This window comes from Octopus bimaculoides, chromosome Z (genome assembly GCF_046866305.1).
Source record: "Octopus bimaculoides isolate indiv1 chromosome Z, ASM4686630v1, whole genome shotgun sequence".
NCBI classification, from domain to species: domain Eukaryota; kingdom Metazoa; phylum Mollusca; class Cephalopoda; order Octopoda; family Octopodidae; genus Octopus; species Octopus bimaculoides.
In genome coordinates this window covers 34432140-34449837 of record NC_142944.1, presented here as the reverse complement: position 1 = coordinate 34449837, position 17698 = coordinate 34432140, and the positions used below count along the sequence as shown (strand labels likewise).

General features: G+C 35.4%; 1 protein-coding gene across 1 annotated transcript in view; it reads left to right on the top strand.

The window, feature by feature from the left end:
• LOC106868888 (endonuclease V) overlaps positions 1 to 15491 on the top strand; it is a 49549-nt gene extending 34058 nt beyond the window's left edge. The window contains exons 5-9 of the mRNA XM_014914346.3: positions 2791 to 2830; positions 4351 to 4463; positions 6985 to 7056; positions 8605 to 8733; positions 10317 to 15491. Coding sequence (XP_014769832.1) covers positions 2791 to 2830; positions 4351 to 4463; positions 6985 to 7056; positions 8605 to 8733; positions 10317 to 10364 — 402 coding nt within the window. The 3' untranslated portion in view covers positions 10365 to 15491. The remainder of the gene's footprint in view (positions 1 to 2790; positions 2831 to 4350; positions 4464 to 6984; positions 7057 to 8604; positions 8734 to 10316) is intronic.
• The last annotated feature ends 2207 nt before the right edge of the window (positions 15492 to 17698 follow it).

Genomic DNA, 17698 nt, shown 5'->3' with positions numbered 1-17698 from the left:
AATACACTCACAAGGCTTTGGTCAGCCCGAGGCTATAGTATAAGACACTTGCCCAAGGTGCCACGCAGTGGGACTGAACCCGGAACCATGTGGTTGGTAAGCAAGCTACTTACCACACAGCCACTCCTGCGCCTATATATATATATATATGTATTGCAAGAAACAGCTAGGTTACTTACTCTAATACTCAACATAGCTCAGCGTGTTTGCAGTCAGTGAAACATGTTCTCTCAGAGAATCCTTTGCAAACCTATAAAGTGAATGTGTGAAAAGCAAAATAGGAATTTTGAAAGAATACCTATAAAACTAGTTTTTAAACATTGAAAGGTTATGGGAGTCCACCAGAATAGAATAGTAATCAAAGGGATCTGTAGCAGCAGTGGTGATGGTTATGATGGTGGCGAGGTGGAGTTGTGGTGAAGGTGGAGATGTTGTACTATTGGTGGCGGTGGCAATGGTGGTGGTTGCAGTGATGATGGTAGCAAGTGGTGATTCATGATGGTTAATGCCGACTGACCAATTGTACAAAGCAATTCATAACTATCTGTAAACTATGTTCAAACATTAAGCAAAGATAAATGTTTGATTGGTCTTTGTGCAGACAACTGAAGAAAGAAATGAATAACTAACTCTCTCTCTCTCCCTCTCTCCCTGTCTCTCTCTCTCTCTCTCCCACCACCACCACCACCACCACCACATGTATATGTGGAAGTGCATGTGTATCTGTCTGTCTGTCTCACTCACTCTCTTTCTTTCTTTCTTTCTTTCTGTGCAAATGTGGTTGTAAAATGTCACATTATGATATTTTCAATGTAATTCCCTGGGTTGTTTTGTTAAAGTGTTACATAACTGTCCGTTTTCGGTGATATATTGAATAGTCAACAGTATGTGTGAGACAGAGAGAAAGACAGAGAGAAGGACAGAGAGAAAGAGAAAGAGAAAGACACAGAGAGAGAAAGACACAGAGAGAGAAAGACACAGAGAGAGAAAGACACAGAGAGAGAAAGACACAGAGAGAGAAAGACACAGAGAGAGATTAGTGTAAGCTTCAGTGTTCTTTTGTATAAGTTTCACATTCACCACAGAAAACTAACATCCAGATGTTGCCTTCTTTCATAAATTTTATTGGCTTTGCTGTTTTTCTTAAGTCATTAACATGTATATGCACTTACACACACACACACACACACACACTCTCTCTCTCTCTCTCTCTCTCACCAATGCACTGTTGATGCTCCAAGATAAGCTGAATGTCAGAGAAACAATCCAGGAAGTGGATAAGACTCTGTCACAACATCAACATCCATGACATCCTTAATATGACATTTTCTCTCCTGGTAAATAATGAATGCCACAACATCTCAATTACAGCTGTGTTAACTATAGTACATCAATGGGGAATTTTGGGACTGATTTATTCTAAGGCTGAGCTCAAAATAAATATTTCATAAATTAACTTAAAACAATGTCTTGGAGCACCTGCATAAGTTGTATAAGCATAGGTGTGGCTGTGAGGTGGTGGTGGTGGGGGGAGGATTTTGTTTTGCAACTGTATGGCATCAGGCGAGGGCTGAGATTGATGATGATGACAATGGCGGTGGCAGTAGTAGTGGGTATCAGTGCTGCTCCTGCTGTCGTTGTTGCTGTTGTTGTTGTTGTTTAGCATCAGACCAATCCTGTTTGAGTAAAACTACAATTAATAGAATACCTGCATTGAATTTACCATTTTTATTTTAGGTGTTGTATATATGGAATTACTTTATATTCAATTTGTCCTCCCTGTTTTTTGAAGTTTGCAAGCTGTATTTTAAGAGATATTTGGTTGTTATTACGTCTAACAGATTGAATGGCTATGTAGTAGGGCGTCCAAAGTCCAAGAGAAATTTTGCAAGGCAGAATGAGGTTGCTTTGAGACTTCTACCTTCAAAGTGGGTGGTGACCTCTTTCACCCATCAGAAATTCACAAGACCAATTCTTGGATATTCAGCCACTCCCTTAAATATCTGATCCCTGGACTGATATACCACCTGAACCCTTCTCTCGTTAGCCTTGCTATGTACAGACTCCCATCTCGGTATGGAGACAATATAATTGTTTTAAAAAGAGCAAAACAAAAAATAGTGTTTCACAACATTTTCTTATCTCATAAGGCAGGGAGCTGGCTGAATTGTTAGCATGCTGAACAAAATACATACCTGTATTTCACCCATCTTTATGTTCTGAGTTCAAATTTCACCAAGGTTGACTTTGCCTTTCATCCTTTCAAGCTCAATAATCCATCCTTCAAAAATCCTAGCCTTGTGCCAAAATTTGAAATCAATATTTTCTTGTCTCATTGTCAAATCATATAAATCACAGAGGGAGATTTGGTTGCTATTTCTAACAGGTTAGCAACAACCACATAGAAACTTCTTTGTTATCTCATATGCACACATCTAGAAGTTATTGGTTTTTCATTTCATACAGTATCAATGAAAAATTCACTTGCTGTCCTTAAGTAACTTTGATCAGGTTATTTGCAGTGCTACCCAAATTTGTGTAACAATGACATCACTGTTATGTTCTTTTTTATTGTTCCTTGTCACAAGCACCTCTCGCTAGTTGTTACTATTGGTCAACAATGTATGTCAGTGATGTAGTTCTTTCATATATCCATGATACTGCAATTTTCTTGTCAACTGTGCACCTAACGTGACATATATTGCAACAACAATATAATCAACAACAACAACATCTAACACTAACAGTTTTAGAATTTATCAAAAATCTCATTATATATTTCTTCAACAGGTTCTTATGATTGATGGAAATGGTATTCTACATCCAAGAGGTAAGAAATAATCCCCTCAAAACATCATGTCACCAATCAATTTAAATTATTATCAATAATTATTTTCCTTATTAAGGCAGTGAGCTGGCTGAATTGTTAACACACCAGGTGAAATGTTTAGTGGTGTTTCATCTGTCTTCACATTCTGAGTTCAAATTCTGTCAAGGTCGACTCTTACCTTTCATCTTTTCAGGGTCTATAAAATGAGTACCAGACTTACCCCTTCCCCTGAAATTACTGGTTTTGTGCCAAAGTTTTAAAATCAATAATTATTTTCCTTACATGCATTCTTCCTATAAAATCACAATGATAGATAAGACCAGTGCTTAACACCAAAACAAAGTATAGTAGTATTAGGTGCAGTGTCAGTGATAGGCAAATCTTCCTACTGATAATGGTTGATTCTATCAAAGGAAAACATTTTTATTGGCGGCATTGAAAGTTACAATGCAAGGCAATGAATCAGCTGAGAATTTCATAGAAATACCACTACTTAAGATGATGGATTATATAAATTTATATGATTACTGGTAACAAACATACCATTACTGGTATGTTTGTTCCTTCCCCGAGCCATGCCTGGCTCATAAGGGCTGGTTTCCTGGTTTCATTGGCATATAGGTTCCCCACCTGAACAGGACGTCAGTCTGTCATAGGTGAGCTGCAAGAGGAAAGAGTGAGAGAAAGTTGTGGCAAAAGAGTCAGCAGACGTTCACTATTACCTTCTGCTGGAGCCATGTGGAGCTTAAGTATTTTTACACTCGTAAATACACACATTACCCAGTCTGAGATTCAAACCCGCGATCCCTCAACCACGAGTCCACTGCTCTAATCACGAGTCCACTGCTCTAATCACGAGTCCACTGCTCTAATCACGAGTCCACTGCTCTAATCACGAGTCCACTGCTCTAATCACAAGTCCACTGCTCTAATCACTGGGCCATGTGCCTCCACCTATTCCTGCTATACATATTTATAACTAACTAGACTGGATTGTTGACACTGTACAGTGAACTATACCACACTGTGGTACCTACTTACAGCTTGATAGACTGGACTGCTGACAAGAGTGTTGGTCATGGATACAGTATAGTGAACTATACCACATTCTGTGATGCCTACTTACAATTAGATCGACTGGACACTTGATGGTTGAGTGTGTGGCTCAGGAACACATTATGCCACCACTGCCATCATCATCATCATCATTATCATCATTGCTTTTGTTATCAGTTGTAGTAGTAGTTGATCAGTGTTAAGATTTAGCCATTCTTATTTTCTGTAGAGTTGTTCCATCCAGCTGTACTCTGTAAGATGTCCTTTACACACTCTCTGTTTCTCTCTCTCTCTCTCTCTCTCTCTCTCTCTCTCTATATATATATATATATATATATATATATATATATATATATATCCTTCTGTCCCTCTCTTTCTCTCCTCTCTCTCTTTCCTTCCTTCTCTCTCTCTCCCTTTCTTTCCCCCTCTCTCTCCCTATTGATAACCATCTTTCTTCCTTTCAGATCTTGGTTTAGCTTGCCATGTTGGAATAGACTTGGATATACCTAGTATTGGTGTTGCTAAATCTCTTTTTTATTGCCATGGAATTCAGAAGGACAGCAGTTTCTATGAAAAGGTTTGTAATTTTCAATAATTCCATTTTCTAACTTATTGTCAGTTGCCCTTAGTTTTGATATTTTTAACAATTCTATGCACTAATTAAACTAAGTAGAAATCGATAGTTGTGATGATCACAATTGATATGTAATAAACAATTTTAATATATGAAGTCTTTACTACTTCTGTCTCCCTTTCTGCCATGACATTTTAATTCTGAAGCTGAAAAAGGATCAATGAGTACTTCTGTCAAATTTGTTTGGTAGTTGGTTAACTTATTGAGTACTTATGATATTTTTTTACATTACCACTTACTCTTTTACTCTTTTACTTGTTTCAGTCATTTGACTGCGGCCATGCTAGAGCACCGCCTTTAGTCGAGCAAATCGACCCTGGGGCTTATTCTTTGTAAGCCTAGTACTTATTCTATCGGTCTCTTTTGCCGAACCGCTAAGTGACGGGGACACAAACACACCAGCATCGGTTGTCAAGCAATGCTAGGGGGACAAACACAAACACACACATACACACACATATATATATATATATAGATATATACGACGGGCTTCTTTCAGTTTCCATCTACCAAATCCACTCACAAGGCTTTGGTCGGCCCGAGGCTATAGTAGAAGACACTTGCCCAAGGTGCCACGCAGTGGAACTGAACCCGGGGACAAGTACTGCTGATTACAAATTTTCAAAAACCCATTATTTAGATCAGTGGTTCCCAACCTTTGTTATGCCCCACACCCCTAAAAACTTTTAATATGTTCTTGCACCCCTTAAAATAATAATTTGTATAAGAATAAAGGTGCCCAGGGCAGTTACCTTCTTTGACCTCCTATAAATCCAGCCTTGCTTGCACCCCCAAGAGGTGTGAAACACCCCTGATTGGGAAACCCAGCTTTAGATATATTGTATTTCTGATGGTGAGTGTGACAAGGGAGTGTTTGTAACTTAGTGCATGACAAATATTACAGAGGACTTCATTAAAAGAGCATTGGTTCTTCAGTTTTTTTGTTCATGTTTACATCTTTTGCCAATATATATCAACGAAGGGGACAGAGAGAGAGAGAGAGAGAGAAGAATGATGATAGGCTTCTGTGCAGTTTCTGTCTACCAAATTCCACTCACAAGATATTGGTTAACCCAAGCTCATTATTTGTTTGAAAATAAAATGAGTGTGGTTATAGTGTCAGCAAAAAGATTCCAAATGTTTGCTGCATTCTGTTGGACATTTATATTTAAGTAAATAAATTCTTTACATGTGTATTATTCAATAAAAGAAACATACAAACATGCATTCATACACATACACACACACACACACACACACACACACATGTGCATTTGTATATATTCACATTTGCATGCATGCACACATGTACACATACAGTATACTAACTCTAGAATACATATTCAAAAATTGAAACAATAAAAATTAGCATAGTGAAAAAATAAACAGTAGAATGGAATATACAAGTAAATAAATTTAAATTATTACAAAATTTACACATGCATGCACACAAACAGACACACCTGTTTTGTACACATGTACACCATACTGCAAAAACAGGCACATACTAGTACACATATAAGATAAATGATAATGTATTATCAATTGGAGTTTAATGTGTAGTGACTTCAGGAAATTTAAGATATGTAAATAAATTTACTGTTTCAGTATGTGATCAATTCACAGGGTGCCTGGTTAATATTTTCATCATGTATTTTCTCATCAGAGTTCTCAAATGTGTGTATGTGTGTGTCATCATCATCGTTTAACGTCCGCTTTCCATGCTAGCATGGGTTGGACGATTTGACTGAGGACTGGTGAAACCGGATGGCAACACCAGGCTCCAATCTAAATTTGGCAGAGTTTCTACAGCTGGATGCCCTTCCTAGAGTTGAAGTGCTCAGCATGAGCTAGAATTCATCTTATAGTAAAAATGGATACATAAGGGTGGAAAATCACAGGAACAATACCATATGTCCAACGTAAGATACAATATGTGTGTTCAATTATATATATTCTTGGGTGGGATCGGTATATTTCTAGTAGAGATTCCCAAATGTCGTTTTTCCATTTTTCCCCAGAAATATACTGATCCCACCCAAGAATACATATAATTGAACACACATATTGTATCTTACGTTGGACATATGGTATTGTTCCTGTGATTTTCCACCCTTATGTATCCATTTTTACTATAAGATGTATATGTATATATATATGTATGTATGTATATATATATATATATAAACAATATATGAGTATATGCATATATATGTACATGTATGTACATACCTTCATCTACATGTACATATAGATACATATCTGGGTACATGACGTTGCAAAAAAACATAGACAAAATGATAAACAAGGTACAAAAAACACGCAGGCCACATAGAGAACATATCCTTCATCAGCTGCCACCATTAAAACACTGGCATTTGCACACACATATATATACTTGCTCTCACACTTAGAATTCACAACATTACAGTATAGCTATCAACTCATTTCCTGTGTTCTTCAGGTACAGAACATGAAAGATGGTGGAGATAGTTTCCCTTTAGTTCGAGAACATGACAACAAAACTATTGCTTATGTAAGTCTTTAATTTACTTCGTTATTTATTTTCACTTTTCCTGCCATTCTTCATCCTCATATTTAGAACACTGAACGTATCTATCATTTTATTTTCATCCTTAGCCATGCTCTTCCTGCCCTTAGAAGCAGGTGCCACCTACAACAAGCTGCATTTGTGTTAAATCAATCTACTGCCAACCATATCTTTGCCCTTTGTCTCATTATTGAAAGATCTTGGGAGTTCTTCAAATATCACTACCTCTACATTACCTTTGTTGACCTTAAAGCAGCATTTGACATGGTCAACCATGAACCCCTCTAGAAAATTCTCAAGCTTGTCAGCATGTCTGTCGAGATCACCACCTTGTCCCAACAGCTCTGTAGCAGTGCCAAGAGTTGTGTGTGGGTGAATGGGAAGCTCCGGCTGGTTTTCCATCAACAGTGGAATCAGACAAAGCTGTATAGCTGCCCCTGACCTCTTCAGCTGTCTCATCAATCATCTGATGACCAAAGTCTGTGAGTGAGTGTCTGACATTAACTTTGGGAACTACCACCTTACAGACCTGGAGTATGCAGATGATACCACCCTATTCAGTGACTTGATCAACCAGCTCAGAGATGCACTGATCATTTACAGAGAAGAATCACCAAAGTTTGGCCTTCAGGTGAATTGGGTGAAGACCAAGCTGATGCATGTTGACGATGGTCCAAACCCTCCTCCTCTCCATATTGACCCTGACGTCATGGAGTTTGTCAGCTCCTACATCTACCTGGGCTCTACAGACACCAGTAATGGAAATCAATCACAGATGTGGTCTGGCTGCCATAGTTATGTACTCCCTATGGAAGCCCTTTTGGTGCCACTGCTCTATCTCTCGGAAGTCAAAACTCTGTATCTACAACATATCAGTTCTCTTCATGCTCCTCATGGAGAAGAAACATGGCCCCCTCAAAAAGACCCTGGTAAAGAGGATCAACTGCTTTGATAGCAAATCCCTGAGAACCATTGGGAACATCAGATGGTACCATCATGTTTCCAATGATGAACTGCGCTCGCATCACCCCCACAGCTTCCCACCTCATAGCTATCCACCACAAGCATCAGTACAGACATGTTCTCTACTTCCCACCAGATCATCCTACCAGGGCCTCTTACTCTTGTTCGACGCAGCAACTGCCAGTTGGAAGAGGCCTTGTACTAGATGACTGGATGTGATTAAGGAAGATCTCCAGAGGCTTGATGTCATCTTGGAGGATGCAGTGAGACTGAGATGGGACAATTACTCTCTCTCTCTCTTGCTCTATAACCAAGAAGAAGGTCTTTTTTACTGCCTCCATCCTGCAAGTAGTGGTTTCTCTCTGTGTATGTATACGTGTATGTTTGTGTGTGTGTGTACGTGCATGCGTGCGTGTGCATGCATGTATGCATATATACATACATATATATATATATATATGTATATCAATGCTGCTGAAAACACTTAGTATTTTTATATGTGAATTTTAGATCCACTTGAAGATATAATACTTTGCATTGTAATATCGATTTTGTATTGCTTTAATTTAGGCTCTTAAAAGTACGAAAGATTCCAAGAAACCCATTTATATATCCCAAGGTTATAAGGTATCTCTATCAACTGCAGTATGGCTTGTGAAGCAATGTTGTAAGTACAGAATACCTGAACCAGTTCGTATGGTAAGTGATGAAAAGTAGAACTTTTAATATAGAGTGTAACTTAATGTTAAAACTAAAAATTAAATAATGAAATAATGAACTGTTAGGAATTGCAATTAAATCTCCTTCAAATAGCACCCAATATTCTTTGATACAGGAAAGACATTAAAATATGTAGTCCTGAAAAACTCTAGAATGGAAGGTTGGTCATGTTGGTCATGGTCTAAACATCAGCTTAATAATGACAAAGTTATAGCCTTACTCTTTACTCTTTTACTCTTTTACTTGTTTCAGTCATTTGACTGCGGCCATGCTGGAGCACCACCTTTAGTCGAGCAAATTGACCCCAGGACTTATTCTTTGGAAGCCTAGTACTTATTCTATCGGTCTCTTTTGCCGAACCGCTAAGTTACGGGGATGTAAACACACCAGCATCGGTTGTCAAGCGATGTTGGGGGGATAAACACAGACACACAAACATATACACACAAACATATACACACATACATATATATATATATATATATATATATATATATATATATATATATATACATATATACGACGAGCTTCTTTCAATTTCCATCTACCAAATCCACTCACAAGGCTTTGGTCGGCCCGAGGCTATATTAGAAGACACTTGCCCAAGGTGCCATGCAGTGGGACTGAACCCGGAACTATGTGGTTGGTAAGCAAGCTACTTACCACACAGCCACTCCTGCGCCTTGTGAGCAAGCTTGGTAGATGGAAACTGAAAGAAGCCTGTAATATATATGTATTTATATATGTGTGTCTTTGTTTCTGTTTATGTCTCTGTAACTTAGCAGTTCAGCAAAAAAAGACCAATGAAATAAGTACTAGGCTTACAAAGAACAAGTCTTGGGGTCGATTTGTTTGACTAAAACCATTTAAGGCAGTGCTCCAGCATGGCTGCAATCAAATGACTGAAACATGTGAAAGAATAAAAGAATTAAAGAATGTGTGAGTGTATTTGTGTGTACCTTTGTCTTGGTATCATGTGATGGTTGCAAACTAGCTTCCTTATCACACAAATGATGATGTTTGTTTCCAGTCTTCTGTGAAAAATGTCTCTGGCTATGAAGAAATATTACCTTGCTTGGAAATAAACAGTTGGGTAACAGGAAGAGCACCTGGCAACAGAAAAATTTGCCTCAACAAATTTCATCTGACCCATGTAAGGAGGGAAAAGTGGATGTTAAAACGATGGTGATGATGATGATGTTTCCTTTAACTTAATTGTTAGGAAAATGTACCAGATTATCTAGAGAAATGCTGCTTTTGGTTGAGTGGCCACTTATCTCACATTTGCTTAACACCATGAAACTAGACTTTGACACATATTAACTTCTCATTTTTTCAGAGATATTAACATACTTATCTCTAGTAATAACAGGCATGTCACTATATCCTTTGGCAATGCTCTCAACTCAGATTTACCAAGTATTATCTCAGAGAAAATAAGTAATAAATATTATTTAAATAATAGTGATGATAGTAGTGGAGGCGGCAGCGGCGGTGGAGGAAAAAGAAGAGGAGGTTTTAAAAGCAATATTTTAATTGTTTTGTTCTTTTTCCTTTTAAAGGCCGACCAGTATTCCAGAAAAATTATCAGAGAATCACAGACTTCATAATGAACTGAAATATCAATGTTTGCTACAATATTATTTTTTTAAAAGAAAAAAAAAACATTTTTCTGGGAAAAAAACTAACATATTTTATTCCATGTTTATTTCATAAAAGATACTTTCGAGGGTTTTTTTGTTGCTTTTACTTTGCTAGTCTTGCAAGTTACTTGGCAACCTCATTAATGCTGCTGCCACAAAAAAATCTCACCCAGTACCTTCTGCAAAGTGGTTGGCATTAGGAAGGACATCCAGCCATTGAAACCATGTCAAGTTGACACTGGAGCTTGGTACAGTCCTCTGGCTCATTGGATTATGTCAAACCTTCTAACTCATGTCAGCATGGAATATGGATCTTAAATGATGATGGTGATACTGTCTTTTATGCAGTGTCAAAATTCCATTGTATTTCTTTGGGCTGGTCACTGATATAATTCCACGGAATGAGATGCAAGTTTATTTTGCAATTTATAATAGACAGTATTATTAAGAAATATATATGGAAAGAGAATATAACATCGATTAATTGGTCTTAAATGGCTAAAATAACCCTTCCATAATTTCGTAATTGCTTCTGTTTAAAAAATTGGTCACTGATCATCTTACTTGTCAATCAAATACAATTCCAAAATTTTGTTATTTTTTTATAAGCTTATAAAAACACAAAAACAAAAATAAACAAATATTTTTCTTAATATGATTTTAAAAGATTTTTTTTTATAAAAATCAACCATGTATTTTAAAACAAAATTATTTTATACATCATAGTAAGTGGCTGTGAATTTAAGGTACTGGACAACCTTACTACTATCATTGTATTGCTTATCTTTGTATTATTTGTTTGGTCAGGGCAAAGAGGCTGTGATTGTGGCTTCCACTGTTCTTTCAGACTGGTAAAACTGATGCTTCTTTAGCATCCTTCTTGGACAGTTTTTGAAGTACACAGCTGCAGGAAAATAATATGTGCAAAGAATTTATATTCCAAAGAGATGAACATTCTGGGGCAGGGGAGGAAGGATTGGGTGAGGCCTGGAAAGAAAGGTGATTCAGTGTGTGTGGGAGGTGAAACTAGATAGTGCCTTAAGAGCAGAGGCCATTGTAGTAGCGTTAGAAAAGGTAAAGAGAGGACATAGTATATCCATGGGCCAAAAGATAGAGTGTTTATTGGGGAGTGACTGAAGTCAAATGACCTATTTTTCAGATGCAGTTTTCAGTATCTACTGACCCGGATGTTGGAGCAGTATTCCATTGTGGGTACAGATTTAGTAGTTTTTGGTGGGGGTGAGGTGTTTTATTTTTTTTTCTGGCTCTGAGGAAGAAGACCACTTTTTAAGATGCTGTATTTGCAATGTTGTATAAGAGTGTTTGTTGAGGGAGATCCAGAGATGGGGAAACCTAGCATTTGAAGTGATTGTGAGAGCTCTAGTGGCATGATGTTCATGTCATGGCAATGGAATTGGTGTGACAAAAGATTTCTTGATAAGCATACTCTTTGTGTCTTTTTATTGTTAAAAGAGACAAAAGCTGCATGACCTTCATCGGAAAAAGGTGTTTGAAGTTTCTGTTGCTGTAGTTGAAGCAGATATGATCCAAAGTGTTTAGTTGATCTTGGATATGGTACATAGCTTAAGTTTATCCCCACTGAAATATGGATGTTCTGTCAGAACAATTTATACTTTCATATTTGCTTTTGATACAAAATGCACCCCTGCTTATATTGCTCATGGGAAAATAAAATCCCCACAACTCCAGTGCCGAGACCACCAGTTCATGTGATTTTCTTGGTCTTATCAATGATGTTTGACAACTAGAAATAGCTGTGACTCATCTCTTCATCAGTGATATATAGAATAACAGTGTCAGAACAGATGCTGATGTCACAGTTAGCCAGTGAGATTGTTACAAAATATATATAGCTTTAGTTAAGTTAGTGTATTAAATGCTCCCTGCATTGAAAATGTTGCCTAGAAATAATAATATAGTGAGTCTATTAGTCAGTAATGAATATTATTTTAATTAATCATACTAGGGCTAAATATACCTTGCAGTTTCTCAAACTCAATAAAATGAAGTACCAGTCAAATACTGGGTTAATATAATTGAATATAGACATTAAACAAATGTAAAATAAACAAACATTTACGCCACTTCAAATGTGATTGGAACATATTTGATCTGGAAAAAGGTCATTTATTTTGTTCTGGCCTGGTGGTCACAACATACAGTCGGTGAATAATTTCTACTGCTTCTCTCTAAGGAAGCCAAGATTTCCAGCCATTTCAGTGCTGTCCTGTTTGGTCCCGAATACTGATGATAGCATAATCAGTTCAAAATACATATATTAATCCAAAGAGGGCACTCTGAAATGACTGTTGCTGTTTTACCCCTTTTTCTTAAAGCCATTATTTTTCTCCAAGGCAAACAGCAGTGAAAATAGCTTTTTAACAGACCAGATGTATCCCAGACGTATTTGACCCGATCTAAAAATTTGTTTATTGTTTTTAATTATACTACTAAATACATGAGACAACTCTATGTGCTCTAGTTTCTTGACTCTCTGCCCACCTCTCTCTTTCACACACAGATACATACACACACACGCACACACATGCATGCTCACTCACACACATGCACACACACACACACACACACACACACACACAACAGCAATCCATGGTTTGTTTCAATCTTTTTCACAATTAAGTATTAACCCTTTAGCATTCAGATTCTGTCAAATGCATTGCTTATTAATTCACATTGTTTTGAATTAATCAGGCATTATCTCAGTTTTGAGATTTCAATGATGTAATTGTTTATTTGTAGAATATAACATTGCTAGTTAAGTGTGAGAGGCTGAATATGGCTAGTTTGAGCATAAAGTAGAATATTTGGGCCTGATATAGCCAGTTTAAATGCTAAAGGGTTAAATGATGAAACATACGTTCAGTTGTTAAAAAATAATTGCATCGGCAAATAAACAACCCACCGACCACCTCATCTAATATGGATAAAAATTTGTCTAAAAGACTTGAATTTCTGTTTTTGTACTGAGGTTGACATTTCATCCATCTTGTGGTAGCAGTCTGAGTAGATTTCATAAAATGCTTTGACCATGGCTACCAACTGGAAAGTTTGATTTTAGCAAGCAGAACCTTCCATTGAGATATTTGCCTTAACCATTTTGAAGATATTCCTAATCAATGTCATAACATTCCTTTTGTATATATATATATATATTATATATTTTTATAAGCACACACACACATACCCTTTTTTCTATCCAAAAAGGACTTTTTGAACCCCAATATTTAGAAGCTATTATCTATAGTCTTATGTGTGTTTTGAGATATTCCAAAAAAGAGTTATTTCATGTTCTCTTGAAATTTTATAAAATTCTTATAACATCAAATATATGTATATATGTATATATATATACATATTTTTATTTATTGGTAAAATAAGTATTTTTATAGAAATTCATTTGTTATATATTATTAGCTGATATTCTAATAAGTGATATGCTAATAGTATAACGTTTAAATTTTAGTTTAAACTAAAGCTTCGATAAGAATAATATCATTAAATATTTTTCTTTTATTTATTGTTAAAATAAGTACTTTTACTTATTGATTAAATAAGTATTTTTATATAAATTCATTTGTTATTTATTGTTGGTTGATATATATACATTCATTTTATTATTATTGTTGTTGTATTTTGACCCGAAGATTAGCTATATTTTTTAATAGAATTGATTTTCGATCGATTTATTTTAATCGATTTTATTTTATTTTATTTTCTATTTGAAAATTTGGTTATGAAACACATGTAGTCATTTTATTATTTTAATAATTATTACTTTGTATTTTATTATAGTTCCTTTTAGTGTATTTAGTTGATTAAATTTTTCTATATGTGACTGTGGATTTTCATGGATGAGTTCAGGAACTGTGGTTCTTTTCTCTAAATTATATACTGTGAATTGAATTTTTACCTGTAAATTTGGATTTTTATCCCTAATATTATTATCATATATATATATATATATATATATATATATATATATATATATGAGCATTGAATTTATCATCTCTGTATGATCACCATATAATTATAGCTGTTTCGTAAATTTCTTTATATAGTATAATAATTATGTTACACACTCAAAATTTTGTCTGTACATTTTTATATCAATATGTATAAAGTGAAACTTACTCATTGGATCTCATTCACACACACACACACACACACACACATTAGACTTGCTAGCTAAATAGAATATTTCTTTGTTGACAAGACCTAATAAGACAGAAACATGTCTGTTGTTAAAACTTGGTTTTAAAAAGTCAGATTCATTCCAGTCTGTATTTTATATTATGTCAAAGGAACAAAAAAGTTTTTATTGGAATTATCTCCCGTGTTTATTCTTTAGATTTTAGTTGCCCCAAGAGAGAAAAGTTACTATTATATAATAACATATTTGAAACCCTACCATATTTGTATGAAGTTTGTAAATTCAATCTCTGTCCTTTTTTGTTGAGACTTCTCAACTACCAAACTTAAATAAGAGTACATGTTATTTTTATCGAACAGGTAAACTGTAACATACAAAAGCCTGGCTTCTTCTGATTGCTATTTCACTATCATTATAAATTATGAAATAATCATAAGTTTAAAGATATTAAGTTAACTGGAAGTTTTCAGTTACAAGTATGTATTATAAGTACTACTTCTCAGATCATTATTACAGGGAATAGAGGGCCTGTGATGAATATTTTTTATATTGTAGTTCACAACAGTCTTGAATTTTGTATCCACCAATGAGTGTAAATATGTAGCAAAACAGAACAACAGAATATATTTTTCAAAATGCTTTACTAATAATAACAAACAGAAATGTGTTTTTTTTATATATTTATGTCTGGTGAGCTTACATATATTTTGATATCATTTACATTTCAAAGTTTGTTTAAGACAAGTTTCATAACCATCCCTGGTTCTATAATACAAAATTTCTGTTTTAAAGTGACTTAAATTATACCCCTTCTACCAAAATTATTTAACTAAATTCCTCATTCTGTTCAAAATAAAGGCAGTTTACTAATCTTTTTAATACAAATAAAATTGTTAACAAGTCATTGTTTTTCTGTATTTTTTCATTAAAATGTTACTGTTTTTTCTACAAATTTAACATTGCTTAATTTATCTTTTGTTTTCACTGATTGTTTTACTGACTCCATTATCAAAGTGGTGTTCAAGTCAGCATTTTCAGGTACAATAATACAAACTCTATAAATAACAAGAGCATTGTACATTATTTACATTTGACGGATATTTGTCCTCATCTTGTTTGTTAGCACGTTTTGGCTGATATACCCTCCAGCCTTCATCAGGTGTCTTGGGGAAATTTCGAACCTGGGTTCTCATTCCTAAGATATTTTTCAATGTTATTATTATTATTATTATTATTATTGTTGTTGTTATTCAGGTCATGGCCTGGAATCAAACTCGGAATCATGGGATTAGTTGCCCGCACTCTTAACCCCAAGATTCCAAGTTCAATTCCAGACAGTGACCTGAATAATGATAATAATAACATTGAAAAATACCTTAGGAATGAGAACCTAGGTTTGAAATTTCCCCAAGACACCTGATGAAGGCTGGAGGGATATCAGCCGAAACATTGTGTTAACAACAAACAAGATGAGGACAAATATCCATCAAGCGTAAATAATGTGCATAATTCCTCACCTCTCAAATATAGAACTGTATTATCTAATTGGTATAGAGCCGACATTAGACTTCAAAGAGTGTTGTAGTTTGCTTGAAGCATTGTAGTACAGAAGTAGAAAATGAAAAAAAAGGTAAATAAAGAAATCTTTTAACAATGCAGTAAGTTTTACAAAAACTCTTTATATTTCAGGCATAGTTGGAGAGTTGCTGCTGTTGCAAACCCAAAGACAGCAGTTAAAAATAACAAAATCGATGTAAATACACATTTCTTGGACTGCTTCCTCCTGAAGATAAGCCTTTGTGCCCAAAATATAAAGGTTTCTTTGTAAGACTTTCTGCATTGTCAGAAGCTTTCTTTATTTCCTTTTACTTTCATTTTTTTACTTCTGTACAAATAACAATGATTTCAAATTTTGGCACAAGGTAAACAATTTTAATTAGGAGGACTTAAGTTTATTACATAGACTCTAGTCTTTGACTGTTACTTTATTCTATTGACTTGCAAAGGATGAAAAATAAAGTAAACCATGGCAGGATTTCAACTCAATGTAATGAGCTGTAAGAAATACTGTTTAGCATTTTGTTTTATGTTCAGGCATTTATGATGACAAGTGTTCTAGCTGATCCAGTAATGTAACAGCCTGCTCATGAAATTAATGTGCAAGTGGCTGAGCACTCCACAGACACACATACCCTAAACATAGTTCTCAGGGAGATTCAACATGACACAGAGTGCCTTTTGAATCACAGCTACAACTCATTTTTATCAGATGAGTGGACTGGAGCAGTGGTTTTCAAACTGTGGTCCCCGGACCACAGAGGGTCCGCGCGGACAAGACAGGGGGTCCGTGAACAGCAAATACTTTTTATGGGGAATTTGATTTTATATATGTTTTTTAATCGAAATCTTTTAATTGACAATAAACCTATTTGTTAAATACTGTTAAATAAATAAATGTAAAAATATATGTTATTTTAAGCAAATATTTATGTATAAATTTCATAAGCGTTTATAAGAGGGTAGAGCCTGAAATATAAAGGGGTCCGCAAGTCAAAAAGTTTGAAAACCCCTGGATTGGAGCAACGTGAAATAATGAGTCTTGCTCAAGGATGCAACACACCACTGAGGATAGAAATTATGACCTTATGATCATGAGCTGAACATCCTGACCACTACACCATGTATTTTAATGTACAAATGATTGAGCTTCCAACGCAGAACCTGAGGGCCTTGTTTATATTTATCACCAGATAGGAGCGTCTGCTTTCTTCACAACCATGTGGTCTGGTTCAGTCACACTGTACAGCACCTTGGGCCAAGTGTCCTCCACTATAGCCTGAGTTCAAATAAAGCCTTATGGGGAGATTTAATAAACAGAAACTGAAAGAATCCTCGTGTGTGTGTGTATATATATATATATATATATATATATATATATATAAACACTTACTGTAAACAAAATAAGAGTACATGGTGTTCCATTAAATGAAAAGTTAAAATACATACAATAAATGCGAAAACAGACACAGAAGGACACCAAATTCTCCTCAGTTATCAGCCAGAGGGCCAAACGCAACTTTGTACCTTGAATGATATTATAGGTCCCCTC